The following is a 13,776-nucleotide window of genomic DNA, read 5'->3' on the forward strand; positions in this document are numbered from 1 at the left end:
AGCGATCAAAAAATGGCCCAATAAACCAGTAAATTCGAGCATGATCAGCGAGATCGCAGCAGGGGCCCGATCGCCACTATGTGTTACACATAGTGAGATCGCTGTTACATCACAAAATCGGTGATGCAACAGTGATCTCGCTAGTGATCTTGCTATGTGAGATTGGGGCTTTAAATTCCTTGTCCATGGGCAAATTTACAATATCAGCAATAGATCAAATACTTATTTCCCAGACTGTATGTGCAAAACTGGATCACACTTGCTGTAAATGTAATCATCACAGTAGATATGTGGAAAATGTTAATTATGAACTATTACTGTGACATAACACTCTACTTTAAGGGCAAAAAAAATAAAAGTTTAAAATGGCAACATTTTCAATTTTGTTCTGCCAAAATTAACTTTATTATAACAAAAAGTTGGCTTTGATTGAGTTTTTGGGACTAGATAACCTAAAGAAAAACCTTCTATCACTGGACAGAACCCATCATGCTTATATTTTACATGGATAACACTATGTAACACCATTTTTGCTCCAGGCTTCCAAGTGCAATATTTCTATTGCCTATGTTTAAAGACTGTGGAAAAACAACTATATTCAGTACAAACTTTGATTTTATGACCATAGGCCAGAATAATTTTGTATTTATTGTGTTAAAAAAGGAAATTATTTTATTTTTGTTCATGCGGTCTGATAAAAACCAACTCACTGCATGGTAAAAAGACAAAGACAGTCAAAAATGACTCAAAAAGGTTCAGAAATTAGTATTTTTTCTAGATTTGCGAGTGTACTGTAAATCACTTTCTCGTAGAAGCCCCCAAATGTAGTCCCCCATCCTGTTTTCATTATACTGTCCTTGGTAACGCCATTCAAAATCAATTATTTCTTGATGAAAGTGCTTGCTTTGCTCCTCTGAGTAAGCTCCCATGCTCTCCTTGAACTTGTCAAGATGAGCGTCAAGTATATGGACTTTGAGAGACTTTCTGCATCTCATTAGGGCGCATCTCTTTATGAGAGTCTGAACCAACCACGCATAGTTTTCAGCATTGTGATTACCCAGGAAGCCATGAACCACTGCAACAAAACTGTTCCAAGCTGCTTTCTCTGTCCTGTTCAGCAGCTTGACAAACTCGCAAAATTCTAAGATCTTCTTGATCTGCGGTCTCAGACAGCTTTGTAAAGAGATCTTGGAGGTATTTGAAAGCTGCTAACTCCTTGTCAAGAGCTGTGACAAATTGCTTGCTGAGGCCTAACTTGACATGCAGTGGAGGCATCAGCACCTTCAGAGGTTTTCCCATCAATATGGCCATGTGAGGGCATATTTTTTGCTGGACGAGTGATACTTTTGAACGACACCATTGGTTTTAGCATGCCATGTACTCGAAAATGGGAAAAAAGTTCAAGTGTGGTGAAACTGCAAAAAAAGTGCAATTCCAGGCTTGCTTTTTGTTTGGCCTTTTTGCTAGATTCACTAAATGCTAAAACTGACCTGCCATTTTGATTCTCCAGGTCATTACGAGTTCATAGACACCAAGCATGTCTTGGTTCTCTGTTACCTAAGTAGTGAAAAAAAATCCAAAATTTGCTAAAAAAATTGCAAAATTTTCAGAGACCCGTAGCGTCTCCATTTTTCATGATCTCGGGTTGGATTAGGGTTTATTTTTTGCATGCTTGACTAAAGTTTTTAATAATACCACTTTTGTGCAGATACATTCTTTTGATCGCCTGTTATTGCATTTTAATGCAATGTCACAGCGACCAAAAAAAGTAATTCTGGCATTTTGACTTTTTCTATCGCTACGCCGTTTAGCAATCAGGTTAATCCTTTCTTATTGATTGGGGGATTCTGAACGCGGCGATACCAAATATGTGCATGTTTGACATTTTTATTGTTACATTTTGAATGGAGCGAAAAGGGGGTGACTTGAACTTTTATGTTGTTTTATTTTTTTCACATTTTTTAAAACTTTTTTTTTTACTTTTGGAATGCTTCAATAGTCTCCATGGGAGGCTAGAAGCTCAGATCACCTCTATGTAGCAGAATTACTGCATTGCTATGAGCGCCAACCACCAGCAATAACATAAACCGAAATGTTGGTTCGCGTCACCCATGCTTTTACTCTTGTATGACTACTATTGAACAGTCCGAGAACATTTTAGAAAGTTCTAAAAGTTTCTCGAAATTTCTAGATAATTCTGGAAAATTTTAGAAACTTCAACACAATTCTAGCAGTTCAAAAATATTCTAGATTACAACTCAGTATTGAATACAAAAACCCAGGATCAACCTCCAATTGAAGTTCAGACCAACACCAGAGCATTCAAATAGTAAAACATTATTTCTTTTATTAGTACAAATGTCAAAAATTTAAAAGACATATATGTTCCCAAGATTAGTGCGGTGGGGTGGAGGGATCTGTCTCCCACGGGACTTTTACTAACGCTGCCAGGATCCAGGTAATGGCCTCAGTAGCTTTAGCGCTAATTAGTTAATATAGATACACCTTCTATTTAGTTACAAATTATAAACATACCTTTGGTCTAGCATTTGGATAGCCCAGGCTAGTGTTCATCCTAGCCTATGGGCTTTTGCTGTGTAGTGAATATACTGTGCACGTTTTATTGAACAGCAGACACTTTAGTATAGGTCTCTATCAGCATATACAAATTGATTATTTACTAGCTATGAGGTTCAATACTATGCAGCAAAATACATATAATGGGAGTTGTTGGTCCCTTTTATCTTGCACTAATCTTGGGAACATGTATGTCTTTTAAATTTTTGACATTTGTACTAATAAAAGAAATAATGTTTTACTATTTGAATGCTCTGGTGTTGGTCTGAACTTCAATTGGAGGTTGATCCTGGGTTTTTCTATTTGATTTTTTTGTGAGCATTACTCTTGATAATTTTTGGCTGGTTTAGCATCAGTATTGAATACGAATCGAGAATTTTCCCGAAAACAAACAAATTTCAAAATGTCATTGTCCTGATCACAAAAGCAAAGTTTTTGTGGAACAACTATTTTCTATTTTCTATTTGTTTTAGGCATAATGGGTTAGAAAACACATTTTAGATCCATTAACAAAAAATAAATAAAAATTTGTTACATAGTGTAATCTATTGATTTCAGTAGTGGTTTTTTAATGGTCCACTTTATCAGCAATGCTACATAAGAAATGAGAACTCACTGGTCACTTTTCCCTGCAATTAAATGATTATCATCAAGGTGTCTCTAATGTCGGAATAGGTTATCTAAACTTGAAAAAATGCTCATGTTCGGGAAGCCTTTTTTATAGCCTGTTATAGAAACTTACATAAATTATTTAAGTCACCATACTCCATCTTGCATGCACAGTATAATTTGTTTTTTTTTTTTTGCAGTACTTGATTTTGGATATAACTCATCACTTTGCGAAATTGATATAATGATAATAATTATCAAACTTAATAAGTTCTGTCAATTGTTCACAGGTCAAGATTTATAAACTCATGTGGGACCATTAAGCCCCCATCACACACAGCGATCGTGCTAGCGAGATCGTTGCTGAGTCACAAGTTTTGTGACACAACAGCGATCTCACCATTGAGATCGCTGTTTGTGACACTTAACTTACCAGCGACCGGCCCCCCTGCCGGGTATCGCTGATCGTCCTGGAAAGGCCAGGACATTTTTTTTCTAAGTGGTGCGCAGCGTTTAGAAACCCGATGTGTACCTTAGTTAGCAGCATGCTGGTGCAGGGAGCTGGTAACCAAGGTACACATCGGGTTTCTAAGTGTCGCATGCCACTTAGAAACCTGATGTGTACCTTGGTTACCAGTTCCCTGCACCAGCGCGCTGATAACTAACGTACACAGTGGGTAGCTAAGTGACGTGCATTGCTTGTTACCTGCGTGTCGCTGTTGCTGATCGCTGGTGAAGCTTTCTCACCAGCGATCATGTAGCGACACACCAGCGATCCTGACAAGGTCATATCATTGTCAGAATCGCTGGTGCTTAGCTATGTGTGACTGGGCCCTTAGTCTTGATCTTGTGTTTGCTTTGTGAATTAAAAAGTTAAATAAGCCTTTGAGCAGATAATGTTTTTATCAATATTTGTTAAAGTCCTCTTATAACATTAATAAAATATGTAGACAATGCATTAGTTTACCTAATACATGCTTGAACTTTGCTGTAAGACCAATACTGATGATTGCAGTATTATTATGGTATAATTAGCCATAGCAATGACAGTCAGCAATGATATTGTCAGTAAATTCTTTAAAAGCAGAAAAAATCTATGTACAATGTAAAAATGTTGCCCTATTTATAACACTAAATAACAAATATGAGCATTGAATTAAAGGTTACACAGGATGGTAGCTTACATACCGAATTGATAGATTGAAAAAAGCTATGGAATAATCAGTTACAATAGTTCCCTAATTACTCAGATAAATGCAAACTTCTGTGAAAGCACTGAGAAAAACATGGATGTCTTTATGAAAAAATTGCCATGTTGCAAATTTAAAAAAAATCAGAAATTTTCTTTATCAGTCAGGGGAAAAACTACATGTGTGTGTATGAGATTTTTGAATTCTCCTAACTTTTGCTGGTCCTATTAACCCCTTAATGTCTATGGACGTGCATAGTAGAAAAGCAGAAGGCTGGCACTCGACGCTTGATGATATGATGGTGCTAGTGAACGGAGCCAGTGGTCCCATAAATAGTAGAATATATAATCACTGCACTCATAGAGGTTGAAGAGGTTTGCTTCAAGTGAATCGTTTATTACAGGTGATAGGTGAACTAACAGGCAAAAATTAACATTTTGGCCAGTTAATGGCCTTGATCACAATGCCGCTGAAAATAAGTGAAAGAAAACAATAAATCATGCAGAAAAGACAGAAAATATATACATATTTACATATATGATGAAAACATGTTATGGAAAAACACAAAATACAAGTATGGGAGCATGACACTAGGTTACCAATGAAGGTGTAGTTACTTTACCATACATATTTTAATTTTTGCACATATTTTAACTTTTATACAAAGCATAGAGACAGCAATGGCAAAAGGCATGGTAAAATTGGCAAGGTCTTGAGGATGCATATCAAGAATCTCAGAGGTTTGTAAGAACTCAAAATAGGACATACCCTTTGAGAATATCTCTCTAGTTTACAATACAAGCGGTCAATGGAGACGGTTGATGTAGACATAGACAGAAAATTCCTGTTGAAATTGATAAGGAACAGTGAGATAGCGATTAGAGCAAGCATAAATCAAACACTGAAGGTTCACAGGATGGATGGTAGGAATAGTTTTGTTATAAGCAATATAGAGTAACTGAGAAGTCTCCAGGAGAGATGGTTAAAAGGAGAGAATATCAGGGAGGAGGGAGGGGAAGAAGGGAGAAAACAAAAGGAAAAAAAAAATGTGGAAAAAATATATTTACCACAATAGGGAGAATGGTGTATAGGGGTCAACAGGTGACGCCACACTGGTTGTATGTGATTTTTATGTGAGGTAACTGTAGAAGGGGAGAAAAAAATGAAAGAATGAATGTGGATAAATTAACAGGTATATATATAATTCTAAAGAAGATTAGTGGCTCACTTATTAAATTGATAAGGTTGTGCATGCAATCTAAATTGTGTCATGGAAACAGCTGGATGACACTGTAGCAGAAGCCAGGGACCTGGCTTAATACATGCCAGCACCCCCATAACAGCCACTGATGGAAAAAAATATGATTTTTTTATTTTCACAGCTCTACGTTATAACCTTCTGTGAAGCCCTTGGGGGTTCAAAGTGCTCACCACACATTTAGATAAGTTCCTTGTGGGGTCTAGTCTCCAAAATGTGGTCACTTTTGGAGGGGTTTCCACTGTTTAGGTACATCAGGGCCTCTCCAAATGCGACATGTCATCCACTCTCGATTCCAGCCAATTTGACATACAAAATCTCAAATGATGCTCCTTCCCTTCTGGGCACTGCTATGCACATAAAGATTGGTCTTCCTCCACACATGAGGTATCGGTGTACTCAGGAGAAATTGCACAACAAATATTGTGATTTATTTTCTCCTGAAACCCTTGACAAAATAAAAAAAATTGTGCCCAAATAAAAATTTTGGGGAAAAAAGTTAAATGTTCATTTTTTCCTTCCACATTGCTTCAATTCTTGTGAAGTACCTAAAGGGTTAAAAAACTTATTGAATGTGGTTTTGAACACCTTGAGGGGTGCAGTTTTTAGAATGGTGTCACTTTTGGGTATTTTCTTTCATATTGACCCCTCAAAGTGACTTCAAATGGTGACCAGAATGGTGACCGGTCTGCAAACCCTGTCTTATGAGGAAAGGTTGCAGGATTTGGGAATGTTTAGTTTGCAAAAGAGAAGACTGAGAGGAGACTTAATTGCTGTCTACAAATATCTAAAGGGCTGTCACATTGTAGAAGGATCAACTTTATTCTCATTTGCACAAGGAAAGACTAGAAGCAATGGGATGAAACTGAATGGGAGGAGACACAGATTAGATATTAGAAAAAACTTTTTGACAGTTAGAGTGATCAATGAGTGGAACAGGCTGCCACGAGAAGTGGTGAGTTCTCCTTCAATGGAAGTCTTCAAACAGAGGCTGGACAGACATCTGACTGGGATGATTTAGCGAATCCTGCTTTGAGCAGGGGGTTGGACCAGATGGCCCAGGAGGTCCCTTCCAACTCTACGATTCTATGATTCTATGATTCTATGAAATGTGAGGTGGTCCCTAAAAAAAGGTTTTGTAAATTTTGTTGTAAAAATGAGAAATCACTGGTCAAATTTTAATCCTTATAACTCCCTAACAAAAAAAAATTTGTGGTTCCAAAATTTTACTGATGTAAAGTAGACATGTGGGAAATGTTATTTATTAACTATTTTTTGTGACTTATCTCTCTGATTTAAGGGTATAAAAATTAAAACTTTGAAAATTGCAAAATTTAAAAATTTTTCGCTATATTTCCATTTTTTTCATAAATAAATGCAAGTCATATCAAAGAAATTTTACCACTAACATGAAGTACAATATGTCATGAAAAAACATTGTCAGAATCAGCTGGATCTATTGAAGCGTTCCAGAGTTATAAGCACATAAAGTGACAGTGGTCAAATTTCAAAATTAAGGCCTGATCATTAACCTACAAAATGGCTTGATCGTTAAGGGTTAAAAACATCTTTTAATTTGCATAAAATCACTGTTAAAACATGTCAAAAGCACAATATAATAATAATCTTTATTTTTATACAGCGCTAACATATTCCGCAGCGCTTTACAGTTTGCACACATTGTGAACATAGCTTGACCCTCCAAAAATCTGTTGGAAAAAAACAAAGGTGTCAACACAAGGAATATGCTTTTCTTTCCAAACATGGAAAGATGATGAGACAAGAAGGCCATCTATTTGAGAAAACCATACCTTACATAGACCAGATTTTTAATTTAACTACTGTATTGATGACCTATTTTTGATGAATACTTCTATAAACCATTTGGGTGATCAACCAAGAGGTTTCACTACTTTACAAAAAAAACAATCATTTAATACCTCCTTAAACTTTGGATTTTCTTTTGTTTTTCAGGTTATCTGGATTCCAACTTCCATCTTCAATAGTAAGCACAGGTTCTATTCTCACACTTTGGTTCACAACTGATTTTGCAGTAAGCGCACAAGGATTTAAAGCAGTTTATGAAGGTAAAGCATTCCAATATATTAACAATATATTAATATAACAAAATATTGGCTTTGTTGAAAGTATAAATAATAAAAAAATGATACACATACTGGTCAAGAGGATAGTGATAATCAGCTAACTCTTTTAACATTTAACATTGTACTGCGTACAATGCAAAATAGTATTGTGGTAGCATGTTAGCCAGAAAAATTGATGTAAATGCTTATGTCCCAAAAAAGGAGAAAAGTATTCAATGAATGATACCTTTATTGGCTAACCAGAGAAAGTATAATTGCAAGCTTTCAATGCTCAGAAGGCCCCCTCATCAGCATGAATTACAAGTGAATTACTAAGAAGAGATGGCAACATTTAAATATGAATTACACAAGGACATGAGGTGATGCTTGCTAGAGTTAGGCCAAGGAAATCAAAATTAGTTTTTATATACATGTAGATGAAGTGGAAGTGTTTTATTAGACATCTGAAGACCTTCTTGTGGAGGTGTGAACTGTGTCCATGTAATGAGTCATTAATCCAGGTGTCACAATGAGGACTATTGTTAGATATATATTTATGAATTTGAACTCCCAGATTTTTCTTTCTCTGTCACTATTAAAATGACCTTTCAATATTCGGACTTTTAGATCTGCCATCCTGTGTCCAGGTCTAGAGAAGTGTATTCCTACAGGCGTGTCCAGCTCATTTTTTATTGAATGTCCATGCAGATTCATCCTTGTATGTAATTTTTGTTTAGTTTCCCTGATGTATTTCCCTGCATTGCACCTTGTACATTGTATCTTGTACACCACATTGGAGGATGTACATGAAAAAGAGTACATGAAAAAGAGTACATGATCTTATAGTTCTGATTTGTATTGGGTATGGGGACTTTATCAGTTGGTGATATGTGGGTGCAGGTCTTGCATTTCTTACAATTACAGGTGACTGTGCCGGTCTCTGAAGGTGATGTGAGGACACTTCTGACAAGGATATTCCTTAGGTTGGGAGGCAGTTTGTAGGAGAGCAGAGGCAGTTCTGGTAATATTGCTTTCAGTCTGTGGTCCCTGTGGAATATTGGTCAGAGGTCAGTGTCAATTTTCCTTAAGATGTTCATGTGAGCGTTGCATATGACCACCATGGGCACCCTAATGTTGTCCTCCTTCTGTTTGTAATCCAGGAGGCTGCTTTTTGGGATCCTTGTAGCTCTGTGGATCTGTTCATCAACTACATCTACTGCTCTTTGGTCAGACCTCATCTGGAATACTGTGTCCAGATGGACTTTATTCACCTCCTACTGAGGATCCAATATGGCGCCCACACTTCCGGTTTGCATTGAAAGTGTGGGGTGCTGTTGCCAAGACAACTGGCGACGGTGAACTTCCAGGAATCTTATTACTATCACAGCGCTGTCTAATTATTCAGAGTATGTCGGCTTTTTGTAGGGGCACACTTCTGGTAATCACGGGCCCAGGATGACGTGGTCCAGCTGGTTGGAGCCGGGCGCTTCACAGATAATCTGCATTTTTGACAGTTATAAGAAGGTGGTTGTTAGCAATGGGAGGTTAAGCACCCCTTGAGGAAGACATTCATCGAAACGCACATTAATAGGGACCCTGGGTGACCTTCTTAATTTGGTAAATATGTAACTGCTTCATTTAAAGCCATGAGGTGTGTTTCCTATACCTGACATTCTCCCTATATTTACATCATTCATTTTTCATGAGGGATTTTTTCCTTCTGAGGAGATCAGATATGGGGAAACCAGCAATGTCTGTACTTTATCCATTTTCTTATGCAAGATTCTGCTGCAAGCTTTATTAAGCATGCAATTAGGCTTTGATATATGAAATTTTACAATTAACTATTTAGCACTATTATGTAACCTGTCTTTGCTTGCTGCACCAGCACTTTATGCATATTTCGCATGTAATACTTTTTATATGCTCCCTCATGTATACCAGTTATTTAATAGTCATGAAAAAAAATTTTCACCCAGTGTCATACTACTTTTCTGTTTCTGTATGGTTTGCTGTTTCTTTTTAGATTTTTGTGTCACTTCTTGCATGTAATAAAATTTGAACATTTTATACAAGATCTTTGGAGGACCTTTTCTCTTTGATGTTTATACCTGGACACAATATGGCAGCTCTAAATGTCCCAATATTGAAAGGATATTTTAATAGTGACAGAGAACTAAAAATGTGGGAGTTCTAATTTATAAATATGTTTCAATCTCTAACAATAGGATTCAATGTGACACCTGGATTCATGACTCATTACATGGACACAGCTCACACCTCCACAAGAAGGTCTCCAGATGTCTAATAGATCACTTCCACCTCATCTGCATGTATAACAAAAACCTTAAAATGATTTCCTTGACCTAACTCTAGCAAGCATCACCTCATGCCCCTGTGTATTTCCTATTTAAATGATACCATCTCTTCTCAGTAATTCACTTGTAATTCATGCTGATGAGGGGGCCTTCTGAGCCCTGAAAGCTTGCAAATAAAATTTCTCTGGTTAGCCAATAAATGTATCACTCCTTGAATACTTTTCTAATTTTTTGGGGACATAAGTATTTACATCAACATTGTACTGCAAAATTCGTATTTGGAGTATGTGTTAAGTTTAATTTATTTTAAACCTATCAACAACATTTTAGAATGATTGACATGGTTTATACAGATCATTTCATTCTAGTTATATAATTATAACTATATTCAAATAGTTTAAAGGAAATCCATAATCAGAAAATTACCTATTTAAGTCAGGTTGTTTTAAAAGTATTTTTAAAAAGTTGCCAATGTTTTTCTTTTACATACCAAATACAATCTGTATTAAAGTAAAAAATAGAAACATTACAATTTTCACACTGTTCACTGAGTCTTTTTTAAGATAATTAATTTCAGTTGTTTCAGGAAACAACACATGTGCATAGCCACAAAGTTTGTGACTCTATTATTTTTATTGAAGTATTTAATAAGTCTGTGCAAAAGTCATTGTGAAGGGAGGTGGAGAAATATCAGCTTTTACATTCCCTATTGTAAATGGTGAATTCTTAGTTGCCATCTGTGTATAGAGGTGTCAATTGTTATTGTAATTCTGCCCCTGCTAATAAGGTGCCTTGCTAAAACTTCTTATGGAGAAGAAAGGAAGTATTTTTTTTTATAAAAAACAGGATAGGAAAGCAAACATTTCCAAAAAAACATACAACTCAAAAACCTGATTTAACCAGTAGGTCAGTTTCTGATTATTACCTATTAGATTAATAATTTATCCATAGAATATTAAGAAACTGAATCAATCATCTGTTATTTGTTTCAATGACTGATGGTTGGTGACTCCATACATTGTTTCATGCTCGCTCACAGGTACTGTATATTATATCCTGTTCAAGTGAATGGGAAATAAGGTGTAGTACCTGGAAGCATCCACTAAAAGTTATATATGGAGCATACTGGGCAGATTAGTTAATAGCTGATGGGATGTCATCAATATGTTGTCCCAAACATCCCAGTTAATGGTGAATTTCTTATTTCATATTTGTATTTAGAATTTGGAAAAAACTAAGTAATCTATAAGAATGACTCATTTATTTGAATAATGAAAAGTACTTTACAATAATATAAATAATTTTACTTTTAGCACACAGCATTAGCACAGAGCACTGCAGAATTTTGACTGCTAAATTTCTTAGAAAAATATTCCTTTTTAAATGAGTGGGCTGAGTAAGAATTTATTATGCAGTTGTTACTACATTGTCTTTTTCTTGGACTCCAAAGACTTTATGCATTGAGGTTGTACAGTAAATTTAGTAGAGACCAAAAGGAATAATATTTCCCCAATTTAAGTTTTGTTGACAGATTTTAAATTAAGGATGGGTACCATCAGATAAAAGTGAGGACAACATTTTAAAGAATATTTTGAAATGAATACAAGAGATTATGATGGAGCATCAACTTTTGATGTTAAAATTGTCTTGGGGGAATTTAATTGACTCTAATAGTTCTTGACAAGACACTTTGTCATCATCATTTTCCCATTTACTGTTTGCTGCAATTACATCTTTACAATTTCACCTGACATGGGCAATCATGGTCACAGATTTTATATAAAATATAAATGTATGCTGTTGTACAGGGTTTCAGCTTAAACTGTGGGTAATATGAAAAAAAATACACTCATCTTGGATTCTTCAGTATATGGATTTTTTTACAGTTTATATTTGTATGCACTCATATTCTATTTATGAGATGAGCTATTTATGAACAGTTTATGATTATCGGTAAAATATTAAATAATTACTTTGTATTATGGCTTGTGAAAAGGATTGATTCAATCTGCTATATGAATGTTGGTGGCTTCTTTTGGTCCAGGTGCTACCTCAGCATTTGTGTTGGATTAAGGTCTGGGCTTTGACTCAAGAACAAAAAATGTACTTGCCCCCTTAGTTGTTTCCTTTGTTAATCTGACCTACATGGTTGAAATTGGACATTTGATCTATTACAAGCGATTCTAGTCCAGGAACATCAAAACTAATTCAAAATGTATGCTAACATCAGCTTGTTTCTTTATTTTGTAGGAATGCAGCATTTATTTTTTTGAATAATAATATATTATGCAATACAATAACATAATATGTTAGCAATTTTCTGTTTGACTCACATATGTATATTTTTATCAATATTAAAACAATACTAAAGAGCTTCTTATATATTTTTTTAGTTCTTAGCACAAAGAATCAGTTAGAATTGATGGGCATTTAGTCACATATTTTTTCTGTAGTTTTGTTTATACTTTTAAGCTGTAAAAAAATCTTTAAAATTGTAAAAAAAGATTTATGTTAAAATGGAAGTAACTTTCAACAAAATTTGAATAAATCAAAAGTGCAGGCAAATATCAGAATCTTTACAATATAACTTGTTAGAGAAATCAGCTTCTTTCCCCACTTATCAGCCATGTCTCCCTCTTTCCTTACCTCCTGAATGTGTCATCTACCCTTAAAAAAAACTCTATTCCAGCTTTCTCAGGTAAGACAGACTCCAGACTCATTGTAGTGTCATATTACACAGATCATTGTACTCTGTGGCAAGGTGAGAGTGAGTTACTGTAGGAATAGGGAGGTGAAACAGGCAAAAAGAAACAAAAAGATCATGATGAACTTTCTAACAATTTTTTAACCTATTTCAGAGCTGATTCACATTCAGATAGCTGAGCTCTGCTCTTGAAAATCCTCCAGGTTGTTGTTGTTTTTCCCTATGTGCTAAAAAATGAATGAATAGCAGAAATTCATCTCTGTGTACTATGATGTACTGTATATGGCAATGATTACTGCAGCTTGTTTCCTGCCCCTTAGCATTCAATGGACTGAAAAGAGATAGAGCATGCATAAGGGAAACTTCTAAAATTCCAGGACATACAGTGTCATAAAACGGCCAGATAGAATGTTATTCCTCTTATACTCACACTGGATACCTTATTTGGAAAAATTACTTGAAAGCACGGTAACTTTTTACACTAGACCATTTTGCAATTTATTGCAAGAAATTGTACTAATGGTCAGAGTTATGTTTTCCTGTTGTTTAAACATCATAGTTTAAACATGTCCTTTAAACATGGAGAAGATTTATCTAGGAAACTAGTTGGCTTTTACCTGTCAGTTGATTGACTCGATTGACAGGTTTCCCCTATTTATGCTTACAGAGAGATTTTTTTAATCTATCTGATCTGGACACAGAGAGCCATAAAGAGCCATTCAGTAGATTGGTCCCCCAATTCCTGGCTCATTTTTTATGGCCATTATTATTTAAGGAGTTTCCTTCAGAATTTGGGCATAAAATTGCATAAAATGTTGCAAAACTCAATATTGCACAAAAATGTTGTGACTTTTGGCTTTATTACATCAGTCCTTGCAGAGAGTACTGGCTCATAGCCATTCTATGATTAAATATCTTTGCAGAAGCTTCAACATGTAGTTCTGTAAGTAATTGGAAGGGAAATAGATGCAGAAAATATTAACATAGGGAAAAAGAGATAGCAGTCATACAAGTAAATTGGATTTTTTTATCATTA

General features: G+C 35.4%; 1 protein-coding gene across 3 annotated transcripts in view; it reads left to right on the top strand.

The window, feature by feature from the left end:
• Positions 1-13,776, top strand: part of CSMD1 (CUB and Sushi multiple domains 1) — a 2,734,739-nt gene that overhangs the window by 851,913 nt on the left and 1,869,050 nt on the right. For all 3 annotated transcript variants that reach the window (XM_073589180.1, XM_073589181.1, XM_073589182.1), the window contains exon 3: positions 7,609-7,721. In XM_073589180.1, the coding sequence (XP_073445281.1) occupies positions 7,609-7,721 (113 nt within the window). The remainder of the gene's footprint in view (positions 1-7,608; positions 7,722-13,776) is intronic.

The sequence above is a fragment of the Dendrobates tinctorius genome, unplaced genomic scaffold, assembly GCF_039654945.1.
Source record: "Dendrobates tinctorius isolate UK_male_01 unplaced genomic scaffold, ASM3965494v1 ptg000107l, whole genome shotgun sequence".
Taxonomy (NCBI): Eukaryota; Metazoa; Chordata; class Amphibia; order Anura; family Dendrobatidae; genus Dendrobates; species Dendrobates tinctorius.